The sequence below is a fragment of the Harmonia axyridis genome, chromosome 6 (genome assembly GCF_914767665.1).
Source record: "Harmonia axyridis chromosome 6, icHarAxyr1.1, whole genome shotgun sequence".
Classification (NCBI taxonomy): domain Eukaryota; kingdom Metazoa; phylum Arthropoda; class Insecta; order Coleoptera; family Coccinellidae; genus Harmonia; species Harmonia axyridis.
This window is the reverse complement of record NC_059506.1, coordinates 6,121,235-6,141,682: the sequence shown is the minus strand read 5'-3', so window position 1 is coordinate 6,141,682 and position 20,448 is coordinate 6,121,235. Positions and strand designations below refer to the sequence as shown.

The window sequence follows — 20,448 nt, the reverse complement described above, 5'->3', positions numbered from 1 at the left end:
TGTGTTAAACATGGTCTTTCATACCCAAATGCTAATCAAACCACTTATTATCAAGAAATGAATGGAAAATTTAGGATGGCATTATTCAAAAAAATGAATATTCTCATGGACGCCATTCTTTTTCTCAGGAGTATTATCAATAACCTTAAAAATTTCAAATAACCTCATTATGAACAATTTGGATAATTATTAGGAGATCTTATCAAGAGGTGAGCATTATTAGTAGGGGAATTGATATGAAACGAGTATATTCATGAGATAAGGTCATTATATCATCAGTTTGACTGTATTTAATCAATTTTTTTCAAATTCTCTAGTTCTATTTGTTTACATAACCATTTAACCAAAAATAAGGTTCAACACTGAATACAATTTTTCGATAAAATTTGTCAACAAATCGAAATTTTTCAAGAGTAACAACAGAAAATAAACGACGTTTATGGTTGTCAAATGGAATCAGTTCTTGAAGCAATTGAATTTTGTAAAGATGTGAAACTAAATATTTTCTTGAAATTCTCCTAAGCTAATCAAGTTATTACATTCGTTTTCAGAATTTCGTAGTAGATATGTATTCAATATGCATCATATTCTAATCTTAATGAACATGATTGGCTGATTCTATATTGACAAACAGCATTAGGTATTTCATATCTAGGTATCTATTTTTATAGAAATTTTCAATTTAAAAACAAAATAAATGCTGCGTTTTTTGCTATGAACTTGGCACACCAATTCTTGTTGCATCTTTTTATATTTTAGTATTTCACTACAAATGATCGGAAAATTTTTAACAAATCAGTCCGTTCTCAGAAAGAGAATAACCATGTTTACTGCGACTAGATGGACAGACCTCAAATTCTCAATGAATCAGTTGACGAATTCTTTGAGACCACTCGCGTCCCAAAATTCGAAAATAACTGAGAGACTAAAGATATTGAATTTAAAAACAATGGGCAAAATGTCACAAAAGAAGACGGTACATAATTTATTTCTTACTTTATGATATTTCATGACATCCGATTCAGAACTGACAAAATCATCTTTTTTCATCCAAAAGAGTCTATCGGAAATAGCCCGACTAATGCAGTGCATGATAAGCGCTTAGAATGCGAATGCTCAGGTCAAAGCTTCTGTTCCGCTCGGACTAGTAATAAAGATGTTACGATGTGAAATTTCAGAAGATATATTTTTAACTGATAGTTAAGATCCGTAATTAATTGTAACTGTAGCCTAGTCATATTCACATGGAATCACAGGTTGAGTGACGGAAATCGTAACATGGGAATCTGAACTCGATTTCGGACAAAGACGATCGAAGAAAACAGTATTGTCCTCCGTTATTCAGAAGTAGGTATCGATGTTAGTTACCATAAAGGATGATCCGGTGATTAATAGATTGATTAACATAAATAATTATAATATAGCTTCGCGCTTTCTTGATTCATGAATTACAATGTTGATTTGTTAGCCATGATATTCGCATCCTGTTCTAGTCTGATAATTTAGTGGAATTATCACCTATTTTTAGTTTCCTGAATTTCAGTAATGCAAAAAAATTATTTTTAGGTCTTCGTTACAAAGAATAATTCTTTTGTAGCAGATATTAAATTTTGTGTCTTCAATAATTGGAAAAAACATCTGATCTAACTGAAATTCAGAAATCAGTGGCGAAAAAATTATATTTCAAAATTATGACATCAATGAGAACTATTTGATATATACTTTTTTGTCTAGGAACACTGTTCCAAATCGGCAAAATACCAAAACTAATCAAAAGAAGAATAAATCATCAAAAACTGTACGAATTAAATAAACGGTTAATAAATTGAATAACTAAATTAATATTAAGACAGACATACGTCTTGAAATTTCTATATTTTCAAATATAATTTTTCCTGATCAGTGTTTTACAGTTGAAAAAACCCACTTAATTTACAAACTTAAAACTTGTGTATATTCATTTCATAAACTTGCATTTTAGATTTACGAATTAAAGATCAGATTCTACAATCTCAACAGGCAGTCATTCCTTCTTACTCTTCTGTGAAATATGTATTCACATCAAAATTCACAATTGAAATAACAAGTTTAGAGAGTTCAATTCTTTTGGTTGATGTTGATTTTAATCAATGAATGATAACCTTCGATTCTAATGGTTGATTGATTGATTGATGCAACTTTTATAATTCAAAAATAAAATATTGTTTTGTGTGAATTTTCGATATTTCAGGATCTATTCATTAATCAGATTTCACCCAATTTTTGTCTACCTATACTTATGTGAAGTCCATCGATAGTTATTCAAAAATTCAGCTAGAAAAAAATAATAAATTTTTCTGATCCAATGATTTCATGAACCACTGAATATATTTCAGAAAACGGACTAATGTTTTTCATTTTTTCGGTTATTTGGAAGGAGGATCGAAAAAATGTCATGATTGCAACAAAAGCGGAAATAATTAATTTGAAAATGACGACTTCAAGGAAAATATTAAAATTAAAAATGCAGAATACACTTCTTCCATGATTTCATGCGGTTATAAAATGGCTTATATCGAAAGGGAAAAAGTCCAACATTATACATTATCGTTGTGATATACTTTTCCGTATCCTCCAGAAAATAGTTCCCTTAGATTATATTTTTTGTATCACGAGAATCTTTTTTCATGACATGTTAAAGACCAGAAGCTATGACTTCAAATTTGAGGTCAGAAGATTGATTTAAGCATTTTGAAGCAAAAATCCACACCCGAAATTTTGTGAAAAAATTATACGAATACGAATTTGAACAAGCATCAAAATAACATATTTTCATTTGGTGGTTTGCTAATTTTTCCACATAAAACAATTTCATAGGTTCCTATCGAGTTCTCAATTATTCGGTTCAGCGTCTTCAAATCTTCTCGAGATTATATAGTGTGTTTGATATCAAAATATGAAATTAGCGAACATTTCATAACATAACCGTATTCAACTAGAACTGTGAAAATAACTGAAACAGTGATTCAGTTAAATCCTCATTTCTCATGGTTTGTTTCACAGATGAATTGAATATAATAGCTGTGATGATTGAATTACTTATTTTAATCGATATAATTTTGCGCTTACTTGTTATTTATGGTATTGAATAATGTAGCTCATATTTTCGTATTGTTAAAAATATATTTTAACACTTGGGAACTCAGGATATATAGATATATAATTATTGAATAATTTCTCGATTCCTTTTCGTAATGATATTTGCAAAAATGAATGCTTTGCAAATAGAAATTGCCGATTGGAGGTTATTCATAAAAAAAAAAATTAAATAAGATGCAATTACCCGAAGATTTACATCCACAATAGAGGATCATGAAATTTGAAATATATAACTTCAGGATAAAACTAAATAGAATATATTCACTGCGAAATCCTACAGTGTAAAATTTATTATACTGATTTGATCGATGAAGAATTCTGGTTTTTATTGTCATTATTAAACTGTCATTATCATTGATTTTGATTTATTCTTTTCAATAATAAACCATTGGAATCGTTCTGGGAAAAAAATTCTCAACCTCCCCTACTCTGAAATTTTCAGTTTATCTTTAGGAATCGAATGAAAAAAATCAGTCCGTGCGTCTTTCACCTTACAGAATGTTTCAGATTTCGGAATTAGAGACATAGAGTTCGAACCCCACCGGCGGCAATTCATTAAAAATTTTTTAATCTATAACTTCAATTTTTTTTCTTCACAAGTGAGATATTGAAAGAGGAAATAATTAATTATAATGTAAAATGTACCGTGTTTTTCAGTCTGAATTTGGTTATATACTGAACATATAATAAAAAAAATATGAAAGTTTCGTTGAAGACTAACCCTAAAACACTAACATCAAAAGGTCACAGAATCAAGTTTCCTTAAAATATCCTTCCTTTTGTCTAGAACGACTTCGACAGTTCTACTTCTCCCTCCTTTTAATTTAATTTCATTCAAAATATTTTATCGTCTATATTCAACTCTTTCTGAGACACTTGGCTAAATACTCATATCTCAGTTGCGTCATATCCCTGAAAAGGAAATGACCAAACTCACTTCTAATCAGAGCTTTAAATCTTTCGAATATCATATTTGATGATGTAGATGAAGTTGAGAAGATATAAATCCGCAACTCAAAAAAATTAGAAAAAAAATCTCAAAAATAATGATTAGTGATTACAAAAAATATTCATTGGTGAGTTGAAAAAAAGTCATAGCGGAAGTAGTAGAAATTATTGTTCTTATTACTTCAGTCGTATCCGGATTGCTTTGGGAAGAGTTAACCTTTTTTAAAAAGCTTTAAACATCAACTATTGACTAGCTTGAACCAAAATAATCAATATTGACTTTGATTTGATTCTTACGAATTGACCCAATTTTCGATTGAATTTTGATTTTCATATTTTGTGTTAACACATTAATTGAAATTATAATACGGTTAGGTTTTTCAAGATTCATAGACCTACGCTAACAATGTTATCTACTAATCTAGTGATCACTATAATAGTTTTCAAAAAGTTGATCACGAACTGCTCCATGTATCACGAGCTATTATTCAGAGAAAATAATCTCGATATCAATTATATTTGAATTTTCAGAGAGATCACTAGATTCTTCTTCAAGAATTTAAGACTTATGGAGAAAAAGCAGCTGAACTTGAAAAAAAAACAGCAAATCTTCAAGTTACAGAAAACCAAAAAATTTCCAGACTGAAAATCATTTTTTCTTGAATGATTCCAAAATTTCATCATTGAACCGAAAAGAAATAAGTTTCAAATAAAAACAAATTCCACATTCTTTTCCAACATTATTTTTCTCTGTTCTTCAGTACAGATTCATTTTGAGATCTTTTGATCGTTTCTTTCAATTTTTGGAAAAAGCTTCGTACGGCAGTTTGAAATAAATTCACTGATTTTTTTTCACAAAAAATCCATAGTTTTTGTTTCATATCACTTTTAAAATTGGAAAGGTTTCTCAATTATTTCGATGAAGACTTTCATAATGTTTTCGTTATCATTGAATTACCAATTTTTGTAAACCACTACTTTGAGCCAATTGTCATTCATCACTTTCTTATTCTGAATTTTCAAATTGAAATACACGAGAACGTACAATTTTTTGTTAAAAACTCCGATTACATGTTTTTTTTCCATCAGAATGTAAAAATCCTGAAATTTTGAATTTCATTATTCAAATGATGAAAAACTATTAATTTAAAAAAAAAATATTCTGAACTTCAACACGAAGATTTCTTCCAAAAATTGAAAGAATCGATTAAGCGACTTCCGCATAGGATCAAAATGAACCTGCACTGAAGAACCTAGTGAGAAAGATAGTGTAGATACACCCTCAACCCACTTCAACGAAACCACTGCATACTTTTATCCTCAAAAATCACATCACTAAAATGGAGGGCAAATCCGACTAGAGCCACTATAGAGCACGTCTCAATTTCACTAGAACCACAGAAGTCGGTTGAATCGACACCGGAACTTGGACTTACCGTATATCTTCCAGTAGGTCAAAGATGATCACTGTAACACTTGAGGCACCGACTAAGAGCTATGACCTGTGCTGACCGAATGCCAGTTTGAAGACTAACAACTGCATTTCCCTCATCCTTTACCTCTTATACTCGACGTGACGTCGAATGTAGAAATGGAAGGATAGAGGTGCTACAAGAGTTTGTGTTGAGCATATCTTTGCGCCATGGTTCATTAACATTTTGTATCTTTTCGTTAATGAACAGGGTATAATAAGAGTTCAAAGCTTGACCAACTGGTTGTTGAAGCGTTGAAATGAAAAAAAAAAAAATATACAGGTTCTTTCAAAGCGAGTTTTCAAAAGTACATAATCGAAAGACACAAAATTTGAATTGAAACTGAAAGTTTTTATTTATTTTTTAAAGAATGTCTTCATTGATATTCTGAAAATGATCTCGACTCTACAGTAGCCGAATCTTTTTTCAAAATTTTCAATCAGCTTCATCAAAATTATGTTGGTAAACGTTTGTGAGCTCTCAATGGATTGTTTTATGAATTCTGACCTCCGAATTGCAATTGAATATTTTAGCTTGAAATCTTTGTGAAAATGAGGTGTAGCGATGATCTTGCAATTTCAAAGCACTCGCACGCTTCTGAACGGAGAGGTCAGGATCATCACGAACAGGCTGATTTTCCCGTTCTCAATAACCTTGGAAGCCCGGGTTTCGGTTCATCTAGTGGGGTACCGGCCTCCACGAAACTTTTTTACCCATATCCGAGTGGAAGGAATGCAAAGTTTTGTCGGTATTTTGTTGATGCAGCTTCCAATTTCGATTAACAATCTTTCAGTAGTTATGAACAGGTCAGAAAAGGAATTTTCAAACATATCATATTAAAAGCACGAGGTGGAAAAACACATTCAAGACCATCAATGTTTCGAGGAGATTTTGGACATTGGTACCGTCCTGCTAAAAACGATTTTTCCTATTAGCGGATACTTTTTGGCAAAATGAAGGCACTGGCGTGAAGTCAGTAGTTTTTGAGTACTCCTTCATTCATGCGTCAGTTGCGCTTTTGAGTAGGCCACAGAACGTATAAGTACGAGGTCTCCAAGGACGATCGAATTTTCTATGGTTATGATAACACTATCAACATGAAATTTTGCCCGAATCTTGGGCATAGTTATTCCATAGACACATGCAAAATCTCAACCCGATCAACTTTGTAATCACGAAAATATTGGGTATTTCTTGTCCATTATTTATCTTGGATATTCTATGGTTCTGATGATGTGATCGTTTTGAAATTTTGCATGGAGCATAAAATTGAAAATTTGAAAAACAAACAAAATTTCACATGAATATCCAATTTGCATCGATAATAGAAAAGCAGTTATTCTGTAATGTAAATACAAAATTTTATATTATAATATATTATAATTATAGTTACAATAATGTGATTTATGATTTTAATGCGTAGTTTTCAGTGACTTCTTCGAAATAGAGTCTGAATCCTACTTATTTATTATCGATTGATACGTTAATAGTATATTGTGCAACAAGTGGGGAAAGTCCAACTTTTCTCGCGAGTGTGGAAGTTTGTGGCACGAGCCTGAAAGGCGAGTGCCGCAAACACACGAGCGAGAAAAGGACTTTCTCCACATGTTGCACACTATACTTTTCCTACAACTGCAAAAATTTCAATAATTCAAGTAATGGACTTGATTGAAATCAAAATGACCTTCGTTGACAGTATGTGTTAATTTATTTTGTTTCCATAGAAACGACTCAAAAACCCAATTTCATTGGTCTACCAAGGGAGGTGTGGGCAAAGTGCCGTGGGGAATAATATTTCCCACAGTATGCGCAATACATAGTTTTGCAATTCAGTAAACTATGCAGAATACGCTACTTTTCATAGCAGTTGTAGGAAAAGATCTTTTCCCCTCACCATAATTATCGTCATAGTAACTATGGTCAGGGGAAGGGAGAGGTACCGATCGTTAACGTATCAATCGATAATACATTAATAGGATCCCATGACTGATTCCTTATTAATTCCCTTTATGAATCTTCAGATTGTGAACAACATTATGAATTGTAGTGTGAATTTTACAGTGCCTTTCTATTCATAGATTGGGTTTTTTAATTAATGCAATTGATTTGTGCATCATTATTTCAGTCAAAACCTTTTGAGACGAATTATATCGTGATCTTAGAAAAGATAAACTTGTAATGATAACCCTCAATAAATTTTTTAATCTTATTCATTTGGTTATAATTCAACACATGTAAGGACAACAAAATGGCGAATGCGCAAGTTCTATTCCTCTAAACTCTAGTTCAAAGCACCAAGCACCAGAATGTACGGAAAATGGTTACCGGTTAACTTCCAATATTAAAATTGTTTTTTTTTTAGACCTTCATGTCCTTAATGAGAATAGGTGATCAGAAAACTCTCGTCCCCTAGACGTAGGGGTTCAAATTAGATATAGAGATAAAAGCTACAAATGTAATATTATCATTTTTTCACTACTTTGCAGCTGAAAGATGTATTCTTCATTGATCATTAAGATTGTTAAATTTTAAGAGTATTTATAGTCTTCACTTATGAGTTACATGATTGGGCAGGAAACGTATCTGCTTAGCTGTTTTCCTCATACAATGTTTTATTTTTATCATTCGTTTACTATTTCTCAATTTCCATTGGAATATTAAAGGCAAAATAATATTATAATAGCATTCTTGAATGGAATTCTGGAATGAAAATAAAAGAGAAGATAAACGAATAATGGAAATAAAACATTGAATGTGCAAAACCGCTAAGCATCCCTATAACTTGGGAACCAGCGTTAACCAGAGTCTTCTATTCAGCTTTTTTCATTAAGGGCACAAAGGTCTACAAAAAAAAAAAAACCATTCGAATTCAAACCGTAACTCGAGATGCAATGAAAATTCACAATCTAAAATTGTTTGAAAGAGGAGCGCGGAGACTACTGTTTATAGCGTGCAAAAAACACTATAAGAGTCCCAACTTAAAGGTATCACTCTCAGACAATAACTGAAGTAATCGCTTCGTTCTTCATCCAAACAATTGTCTTCGATCGGTAAAATATGGTTGCCGTTCTTGATACTCAATATACCTACCATTATTGTAGTGATTATCATAATCAAATAATCTATTTATTCAGTTTGATTGTGATGACATTGTGATCACTCTAATTTCAAATTGTCCACATACAAAATACATTTCAGATCACTCTCAACAACTTTGGTTTCGTGCCCGTCTGTATATGTCGTTCTGTGTGTCATCACATCCTCATAACAGTCATAACTTCTACAATTTTCGTTCGATTTTAATGAAATTTGGTATGGGTATTGAACTTATTGCAGTAGATAGTCCCAAAATAATGCAGCTGTTTCAAATAAAGCGAGTTCATTGTACAAGCGCAAACGTGAAATTCCCGGTATTTCCATATATCACGTTCTACTTGTTGGATATTAATGATAAATGGGTGCGTATATTTGGATCGGATAGTTAATGATTCCTTGGAAATTTCAGCTATTTCAGCAACCTTGCTTATAGTATTATATTTTGATGAAATTTGGTATGGATATTCGTGTTGAGACGTTGAATGTTCCATAAGAAATCAAACTTTTTCGAATATCTAGTGTGCTTTGCGAATGTTTGAATCAAAACTTCTTGGGAGATAATTGTGTTACATGACCGAAAACGTATATTTGAAGTACTGACTTTTTAGGAGCGAAGGATCAGGAAGTATAGTTCCACAACAATTGATGGAGTTTTTTGGATACCTACACCGATTATTTCAAACTAAAAAAACCCTTTAGTTTGACTAGATATTTTGATATTGAAGAAAACTATCTTCCATGAGCAATCAATGGATGTTTATTTCATTTCAAAGAGGAAGGGATGCCATCAACGATAAAAAAAATATCAACCAAAGCTCCATATTTTTTTCATGAAAATTTCTATGACCAATTCGCACATTCGTGGCTGTTTTTCCTCGATAACTCCATCTTTAATGTCTTGAATCGGTTGTGGAGCATTGGCATGGATCTCCCTTCACGTGGCCGCAAAAAAATGTCTAAAAGTGTTCAATCACGAAATCTCGGTGGCCAATTGCGATTACCTCTTCGAAAAATACATAATAACACGGCCAGGATATTCTTCTTGCAAAATTGCGATTATTTCGTTGCTTGTATGGGGTCAGTAGCGCCGTCCTCATCAGAATAAACGTTGTCTTCTTCCAATTCCAGTGAATTGTCGTTTGTGGAAAGCTTAATTCTTAAGATCGACGAGGAATTGGCAAATCTAGGTTTTTGTCAACACCACAATCCAGAGCAGAAATATTCTCAGTTATTTTTGACACGGTTTTTGCCTCGGTTTTGGCTATACACATTACTAACTTATCCCAACAGTTCAAATTTCACCACCAGTTTCACTATTGCCGGTCGAGAAGTTGCTTCACGAATAAAAAAAAAAATATCTTAAGAGGGATGATTTTTTGTTAATTTAAAGGTGATTCTCTTGTGGAAATGTGTTGAAACCGTTGGAATTTATTAAATTAGAATGTGTATTATGTGCTAAATTTGATGGAGAAAAATATGAACATAGATATTCGTAGAAACATAAAAAGAAATTATCAGGCCCGTATTAAGTAAGTGTTAGAAATAGCAATTTTCTTCATCGATTATCTCGGGAACTATTTATTTGCCAGTGCTCTTATTGGAAATATAGCATGAAAACATCATAACGAATCACTATACGAAATATTATCAAAATTGGGTAGGGGGCGTTAAAGTAAAGATTGACCGCGTTGTCAAAACATACATCATTCCAGGATCAGAAATGGCATAATTTTTACTTTTTTGAATACCAAAATATGACAGCTTCAAAGTGACAGCTACTTCGATAGAAGCCTATTCAAAATAAAACCACTCATTGGAAAACCTTTACAATCGACGAGTTTGATCGACCAATCAAATTCTCGTGAAATTAATATCATGCACATAAAATTCTCTGAATAGTTATTTATTCAGATTCATTAATTTAGAGTTCCAGTACCTAAAGCATATTATTCAGTAGATATCATAACAACACACATGGAAATCGAAAGTTTTTTTTCTAATACTTGAAGACGTAAACAGTAAATGGAAAAGTCAACTCATTTTCCAAATGCAAATATCTTAAGAATGTGAAAACTCTTCGAAATTCTTCTCGATTGTTTGACTAACTACGAATAAATCACATAACCTATATTCGAAATGAAAGTGATACCTTCAAGTCATTATCACTTTATTAGAATATTCAGATTCTTCAACAAAACGTTCGTTTTAGAACCTGTATCAATACTAATCCTCTTTGAAAATATAATCGGATCATATGAATATATATATGATAAAAACAGTCAGAGCTATGATAATAAACAGCCATATTTGGCCTAATATAACAGAATATTGTATGCGGAATGCTTGAAGAATCAATTCACTTCTTATATTTCAGGGTTAGTAGAACTTCATGAATAATTCTTGACGTGATATTTCGGTTTCATGCTCAACTGAACGATGATTCCATTAAGTCTGGAAATGATACCGCTGACATGTTTGGCAAACTGAGTGATTCGATGAGTGGAATTGGTATAAATCTTCAAAATTGACCGACAAAATTAGCGAAACTGACAAAATCTCGGCGAAGTTTGTAGTTCATTTTCTCTTGAACCCTTTGGCCGATTTTAGTAATTATTCTTTTGAATTGTAGCTTGCTTGATTCTTCGGTAACATAACTGTTCAAATGTCATCTTTTGTTATTAAGTTTTTCGTTATATACAGGGATGAGCATCCTGTAAAGTGAATAGTTGAGATCCCTCATCATTTCTGGACATTTCCTTCTTTTAGAAATTGCGATATCTTAATTTTGAGAGAAATTACTGCACTTTGAGTGGTTTAACAACTTGATTCCATTGATTCAATGCATTTTTCTATCAATATGATGAAATTTAATCCTTTAATGTATACCCTTATTCATTGATATTGTTTTTTCCTGTACCTATATCAATATCACGATTTTGAAATTGATGTTGAGTGTTCTTTGTTTTGTTTCAACGTAATATTCATTGAATAGAAAATCTTTTATCATTAGATGTATAAAGTTGTACTTTAACTACTTCGGACGATTTCAATGAACAGTAAAACATTAATTATACCATGTAGGTACAATCAATCGCAGGGCCGCTGCCAGGATCGGCATACCGGATATTTTACATGGCGCCAAATTGTAGGATCGCAAAGTCAGTTAATAAAAGAAAACTCAAGTACTTTTTGACATTTTTGCTTAGTGAAAATACTACCCTTTGTAATGGCTGTTTTTTTTCGAGGTATATAACTTTAAGTTGGCATTACTGTTCAAGATGGCGACCGATTTAACAGCTGCCAAGTGATTTATTCTCAGTTTGGTTTGGCAATTCATCATGAATAGACTCACGCCTGAACAACGCTTGCAAAGAGTGCAATTTTATTTCGAAAATAATGGTTCTGTGCGGAAAACGTATGGGCTGGTGGAATCATTGGTCCGTACTTCTTCAAAAACGATGATGGCCAGAACGTTACAGTCAATGGTGATCGGTATAGAGCCATGATTACTAACTTTTTCATTCCTGAATTGAACAACCATGATGTCCAGGAGCTGTGGTTCCAACAAGACGGCGCAACATGTCATACAGCTCGTGCCACAATCGATTTATTGAAAGACACGTTTGGTGACCGCCTAATTTCACGTTTTGGACCTGTGAATTGGCCTCCAAGATCTTGTGATTTAACACCGCTAGACTACTTTCTGTGGGGCTATGTAAAGTCATTGGTCTATGCGGATAAGCCACAAATCCTTGACCATTTGGAAGACAACATTCGCCGTGTTATTGCCGATATACGGCCACAAATGTTGGAAAAAGTCATCGAAAATTGGACGTCCAGATTGGACTACATCCGAGCCAGCCGTGGCGGTCATATGCCAGAAATCATATTTAAAATGTAATGCCACAAGATTATCTTGCGGATAAATAAAATTCATGTTAATCGAATAATCCATCGTTGTTTTATTGCAATTAAAGGTTCTATAGCTCTAAAAAAAAACACCTTTTAGTTAAATGAAAAATTGCCTGAATAATTTTATTAGAATTGAATAGGCACTCTCAACTAATTATAAAAATACAAATAGGTACTAAAACGCATCTTTAAGAACTACGTCATCTCTTTACTATATCCACTGTGTCCGTAAACTATGGAACAAATTAATTTTCAGGTAAACAGACCATTTTAAGAAATAATCCTGAAACTCGTCGAATTTTTATTTAAATTTACCGTATTTTAAAATAATAATCTGATATACAGGGTGAATTACTTTCGAGTATTGACGTCACCGTCATTTTTTTTAAATGGAACAGCCCCATTTTGTCTCAATTTTCCGATTACTCTAGCTGAGCTGATTCCAAAAATGTATCACATGTTGATTCCAATTGGTACAGGGTGGACAAAAATACAATAGTTTTGTGTGTGCTCATAAAGTAACGCGTAATATTCTTTATTAGTTAAATTAACAATTTTATCAAAAATACTTATTCTCTAGCGGCAATTGGTTTGAGTGTAACACCCTGTAGTTTGTTACATTAATAGATTAATAAAAATGTATAAAAATAACAAATAATTTCCTTCATATTCTGTCTGCTAGACCACGAGTACCAAACATGTTTGGAAAAAGCTCATTTTTATTAATCAAAAAAAAAACTATTTTATTCATTCACATATTTATTCATTAATTTGTTTCACGACACCATAAGTGTTATACATTTACTTTTTTTTTTTAGGTGCTAATTCCCGAACAGAACGCTGTATATTCTCTCACGATGTTTTTATTTTTCATAATTTGAAGGGTCAAAAGTTATCGTTTGATATTATTATATGAATTATATGTTTCTATGACAAGAGATTCGACCAAGAGATTTTGCCTGAAGCTATAAAATAACAATTTCAAGTTTCGTGACAGAATTCAGGCGTAATATCGAAAAAATTAATCAGTTACAACAAATTTTAACGAGTTTACTTCTTGCACTTTGAAAAAGCAAAATTTTTGAATTTTATAATTTTTTTTATTCCCATTTTAAATTTTTTTTTATTTCTTTTAACCAATGGGGAGTTTAAGACCCCAAAAACCCTCCTCTCGTATCTTCTATGCACCTAAATAATTTCAATGTGCAAATAAGCTTGGCTAAATTTAATAAAGGACTTAACTAAAATCCTTAAGTGACTTTCTGCCCGATATATAATTCCTTTTATTCAATGTCAGTACAGAAAACATTTTATATTCGAGCAATTTGATGGAAATGAAATTTGATAAAGAGCTGGAAGAATTGTTGTTCTCCATAAGATGTTGTTGAAGTTTATCTAATAACTATTTGGATTTCCAACAAGTAAAGACCCAATCAAATTTATAATGATATTTCATATTATACATACATACCTCCATTGAAACACGTTCTCTTTGTACAAACTTCATGTAAACACTCTCGATACAAATTCTAATAATATTTATTCATTTACGTTCTCCTCTTAGATACATATTGGTATTGTATATATCGTGAATTTGTGCACTTATTTCATCAGGAAATATACAAAACTCATATTTTATCGCAATAAATTGCCACAAATAATCACTAGATAAATTCCTGTGATAAATTTATGGGTTAAATCGTAACAAAAACACACGCTAATTCAAAAAGCGATAATTTCGACGAATAAAAAGTAAAATATCAGAAATTTTACGTTCAGTGAAGTGAGATTTCGATTTATGTGCTTCAAAATTTGATAGAAACTGATGCTCCACTTGTAACAAAGATGCGATGCATAATAAAACTCACAAAAAAATTTCGATAAAAGCACCAACTTGGCGTCAGAAGCTTTTGAACTCTAGTCATTCATGCGCTCCTTGCTCTTTTGAAGACCATATATGTAATTTATTATGATGTCAACATCGAAAACAACAATGCAGGCAACTATTTTATGAAAAAGAGCCAAAAATGTTGCCTAAAAAAAATTCAATTTCAAGGTTGAATTCTTTTTTAGGCTCCGCTCTAAGAAATGCGTCATGGTAACGTTTTTTAGTCTTCTCCGGTAAAAGGAATTCACATGCAGCATTTGATACTTCATATGAATTTCATCTTCTTCAGAATTCTCTTTTAGAGAAGAAAAATGTAGGTTTGAAAAACATTTCGTTTGATAAATAGAAAACTTAGTCAAACCGATATTTTATTGATAGTAATTAAATTACAAACTAATTTAATCAAGAGAAAAGTAATTAAAAATCAACAATTTGTGAATGTAGGTGTAGTAATTACCGAGTATGACGTAAAAGTTTGTATGCATCACTTTACGAGTATTCTTGAAAATTTTCAGGAAATTAGAGTTTCTCCTCTTTCGTATGTATACACTACAACGTAGATTATTATATTCTTTGAAGAAATTATGTGAAAACCCCATAAAATTGGAAAAATTAAAAATATTTGAAATATTTATAATTTCCTTTTGAATTAAGCAGTCCATAGTAGCCACTATCGTGGTTAGAGAAGAAGAAGAATTAAGCAGTCACGTGGTGGTGTTCACTCTTAAGTTAATGGAAGTAGATCCTTGGCCCTTGGGGCATAAACATCTTCATAGTCCTTGATACATGAATAACAACCTATTGCAAAAAATCGGAAATGAGGAATACTCTCAAAATTAAAAGGAATCGAATTCCATGCATCTTGGGAGATCATAATTATATCGTTCAACAGTTCTTTTTTTACGGACTTCAAATATATTGGCCATAAATGTCACATAAATCAAGTGGATTACACGATTTTCATATTTGTCTTCGAAGGTTTAAATGCGCATTTATGATGATCTAATAGTTTCAAACTGAATGATTCTTCTGCGTAAATATTTGTAAATAACACAGAATTGTTTTCAATTACATTAGCTAGGCCTCTCTACTCTATCAATGATAAGTCTGGTTTGATTGGAAGATAAGAATAAGAAAAATTAGATATTTTGGATTGGACTCTCAAGGGAGTCGATAGAAACTAGAATGAAAAAAGAGAGTATAGATTGGGGACTTATATATGGTAACTTTAAGTTGGCATTACTGTTCAAGATGGCGACCGATTTAACAGCTGTCAAGTGATTTATTCTCAGTTTGGGTCAATTCATCATGAATAGACTCACGCCTTAACAACGCTTGCAAATAGTGCAATTTTGAATTTTATTTCGAAAATAATGGTTCTATGCGGAATACGTATCGCGCACTACGTCCATTTTGTTTTTTTTAGGGTTGAAGCGCACTTCTGGTTGAATGGCTACGTCAACAAACAAAACTGCCGCATTTGGAGTGAAGCTAATCCTCAAGTGTATGTCGAAACACCGTTACATCCAGAAAAACTGACTGTTTGGTGCGCTTTATGGGCTGGTGGAATCATTGGTCCGTACTTCTTCAAAAACGATGATGACCAGAACGTTACAGTCAATGGTGATCGGTATAGAGACATGATTACTAACTTTTTCATTCCTGAATTGAACAACCATGATGTCCAGGAGCTGTGGTTCCAACAAGACGGCGCAACATGTCACACAGCTCGTGCCACAATCGATTTATTGAAAGACACGTTTGGTGACCGCCCAATTTCACGTTTTGGACCTGTGAATTGGCCTCCAAGATCTTGTGATTTAACACCGCTAGACTACTTTCTGTGGGGCTATGTAAAGTCATTGGTCTATGCGGATAAGCCACAAACCCTTGACCATTTGGAAGACAACATTCGCCGAGTTATTGCCGATATACGGCCACAAATGTTGGAAAAAGTCATCGAAAATTGGACGTCCAGATTGGACTACATCCGAGCCAGCCGTGGCGGTCATATGCCAGAAATCATATTCAAAATGTAATGCCACAAGATTATCTTGCGGATAAATAAAATTCATGTCAATCGAATAATCCATCGCTGTTTTATTGCAATTTAAAGTTCTATAGATCTAAAAACAATACCCTTTAGAATGTAACTTTTGGATGAAATATTTTAATGAAAATACTTCCAAATGGTCAAGGGTTTGTTGCTTTTCCGCATAGACCAATGACTTTACATAGCCCCACAGAAAGTAGTCTAGCGGTGTTAAATCACAAGATCTTGGAGGCCAATTCACAGGTCCAAAACGTGAAATTAGGCGGTCACCAAACGTGTCTTTCAATAAATCGATTGTGGCACGAGCTGTGTGACATGTTGCGCCGTCTTGTTGGAACCACCGCTCCTGGACATCATGGTTGTTCAATTTAGGAATGAAAAAGTTAGTAATCATGGCTCTATACCGACTTCATTGACTGTAACGTTCTGGCCATCATCGTTTTTGAAGAAATACGGACTAATGATTCCACCAGCCCATAAAGCGCACCAAACAGTCAGTTTTTCTGGATGTAACGGTGTTTCTGTTAGTGATAGTGTAGTATACCCCTTGTTTATCAGTGGACAATGGGCTTTATGCCGCAAACCACCAAGTGTATTTTTTAGGTTAAGTTGATGTTCTATGTTCTAAATATGCACTCTACGAAGTTGTAAGAAGCTGAGTTTTTTGTATTAATAAATGTAGTAAGCAAAATCATAAGAGTTTCGCTATTTAATCCTAACAAATGGTTATGGGCCCAGATAAGCGAAACTAAGAAAGCAGTTGAAGTTGAATATTAAAGTAACGAGAAAATAAGTAAGAACGAAGAACACGTGGTCGACGAAATGGAGAACAAGAAAGTTGAAAATAAGTATGGAATAATTCCATTTGCTGGAGAAGCATTCGACAATTGGAAGTTCCGAATGGAAACAGTATTAAAGGCTATGGAGGTTGAAGAAGCAATGATTTATGTTCCTGAAGACAAAAGAACTGATTCCTGGAAGAAAAAGAATTATAAGGCAGTAATGATTATCATACAGAGTGTAGCAGATTCTCATCTAGAATATGTTAAAGGAATTGAAGATGCAGTAGATATGATGGGTAAATTAGAAAGCATCTTTCAAAAAAAAGGTATGTGTTCCAAATTTTATCTACTAGAAGAGTTGATGAAACTAAAGTATGAATGTTCATCAGATCTGCAAGATCATTTTGCAAAATCAGATAAAATATTTAGAGAACTGAAAAATCTAGGAAGTAATTTTGATGAAAGTGAAATGGCATGTTTTCTTCTTTTGTCCATGCCTACAGAATATGAAAGTGTAGTAACAGCTATAAGAACACTTTCAGAAGATAATCTGAAAATGGAATTTGTAAAGAGCCGACTTCTAGAATTCAATACAAATAAAACTGTCGTAAATAAAGCTACATCCTCATTTTTTGCAAGGAAAGATATTAAATGCTTCAAATGTGGTAAATCAGGACATGTGAAGAGTGTATGTGGAATCAAATGTCACAATTGCAATAGATTAGGACACAAAGCTTCACAGTGCAGAGTTACCAAGGAACGACAAGCCAATTATGCAGGGAAAGATGAACAACACATCAAGAAAATATCTCCGAGGAATAAGTCAGAATGGGATCAAGAACCAATTGCATTCTGTGCTACAAGCTTAGAAACACCATCAACAAGAATGGAATGGTACGCAGATTCAGGGGCCACTCATCATTACATCAATGACGAAGAGGTGATGTACAACAAGAGACGATTTCCAGAACCGAAGATAATCCATTTAGCCGAAGAAGGAAAAACAATGGAAGCAACATGTATAGGTGATGTCAGAGTGTTAAGTAAGGTGGGAGAAAATTTTATACCTATTGTTCTTAAAGATGTATTATGTGTTCCTAAATTAAGAGTAAACTTAATCTCAATTTCAACCATTGAGAAGGCTGGATTTAAAGTAATATGTTTTAATAGCTCCATAAGAGTAAAAAGAAATAAAATTTTGTATCTTGAAGGTAAAAGATCAGGAAATCTTTATAAAGTTCATTTGTATCAACATTATCATCAAAGTAAAAGTGCTAATGTAGCTATTAATCAAGATGAGGAAATATGGCACAAACGGTTTGGCCATGTGAACTATCAAACTCTTTTAAATATGAATAAACTGAATTTAGTATATGGTATGAATTTCAATTCGAAGTCGACACATGAATTATGTGAGGTTTGTGTTCTGACAAAACAAAAATGTTTACCTTTTCATTCAAGGAAGTCTAGGTCAAGTCGAGTATTAGAACTAGTTCATACAGATATCTGTGGACCTTTAACCCCAGAATCTAATAGTAAAAATAGATATATCATCACATTTATAGACGATTTCTCAAGGTTCTCAGTAGTATATGTTATTAAAAATAAAAATGAAGCACTCAATTGTTTGAAAAACTATAAAGCTAAGGTTGAAACTCTACATGGTAATAAATTGACAAAAATTAAATGTGATAATGGAGGAGAGTATTGTTCAAATTCATGGAAGGATTTTTGCTCAGAAGCAGGTATTCAGATATTGTATACTCCTCCTTATTCACCACAAGTAAATGGAGTAGCTGAGAGAATTAATCAAACTCTACTAAATAAAGCAAGGTCAATGATTTTGCAAGCAAAAATGGAAAAATCTTTTTGGGAAGAAGCAGTTTTAACAGCTACTTATATTCTTAACAGAACTCAATCTTGTTTAGATAAAAATAAAACTCCTTATGAGTTGTGGTTAGAAAAAAGGCCTAATGTGATGAATATGCGGATTTTTGGTTGTATTTGTTATTCGAGAGTTCCTGATGCCTTAAGGTCAAAATTAGATAATAAAGGAAAGAAATGTAGATTCGTGGGCTATACGGAAAACGGTTACAGGTTGTGGGATTTAGAAAATAAAAAACTTATTCATTCTAGAAATGTCATCTTCAATGAAATGAATTTTGATGAAACTGAGATTTTCCAAAATAATGTAACTGAAGAAGATCCTAATGTAAAATATGATTCAGAAGATGAAATTGAAAATTCTGAAGATAATCGAAGTGAAACTTCAGAGAAATATGTTTGTATTGATGAAAATGAAGTAAAAACTCAAAGACCAAAAAGAAACATTAAATTGCCACCAAAATATGACGATTTCGATATGAACGTTAGTTGCTTAGCATTATTAACTGAATTAAGTCATTCGCCGAATTCATATTCAGAAGCGACAGCCAGCTCTGAATGGAATTTTTGGGAAAAAGCGATAAAAGATGAATTAGAAGCTTTACAAGAAAATGATACATGGGAACTAGTAAATAAACCAGCTAACAAGAAAATTATAAGTAATAGATGGGTTTTTAGAACCAAAAGTAATAATAATGGGGAAACTATTTACAAAGCACGATTAGTAGCAAGAGGTTTTGAGCAAAATATTGATGATTTATCTTTGTTACATGCTCCAGTGGCGAAACTATCCACTTTCAGAATTTTGTTGTCAGTAACTATAAAATATAATTTAAAATTAGAACAACTTGATGTTAAGAATGCCTTTTTGAATGGCTCCTTGAGTGAGGAAGTATACATGACAATACCTGAAGGTATAGAAATAAATGAATCCAATAAAAACAAAGCATGTTTATTGAAGAGATCTATTTATGGTCTTAAACAGGCTCCTAAAGTCTGGAATCAAAGATTTAATGAATTTATGATAAAATCAAGTTTTAATCGTTCAAAATCAGATTATTGTTTATATGTCTATGTTAAAAATAATGTAAGATGTTATCTACTTTTATATGTGGATGATATTCTACTTGCTTGTAATGATATAAATTTTTTGAAGGTTTTTAAATCTAATTTGTGTGGAACATTTAAAATGAAAACTTTTGGAGAATTATCTAGTTTCTTGGGTATCAATGTGGTTTTCAGAACAGAAGAAAACCTTATATCGATTGATCAGAT

General features: G+C 32.4%; 1 protein-coding gene across 2 annotated transcripts in view; it reads right to left on the bottom strand.

The window, feature by feature from the left end:
* Positions 1 to 14,146, bottom strand: part of LOC123682801 (pre-rRNA 2'-O-ribose RNA methyltransferase-like) — a 42,578-nt gene extending 28,432 nt beyond the window's left edge. Inside the window, exon 1 of one of the 2 annotated variants that reach the window (XM_045621592.1) lies at positions 14,038 to 14,146. In XM_045621592.1, coding sequence (XP_045477548.1) covers positions 14,038 to 14,073 — 36 coding nt within the window. In that variant the 5' untranslated portion in view covers positions 14,074 to 14,146. Of the gene's footprint in view, positions 1 to 5,522; positions 5,679 to 14,037 lie in introns of those variants that run through there. The other variant, XM_045621593.1, reaches the window with a different exon arrangement.
* Positions 14,147 to 20,448: the final 6,302 nt, after the last annotated feature.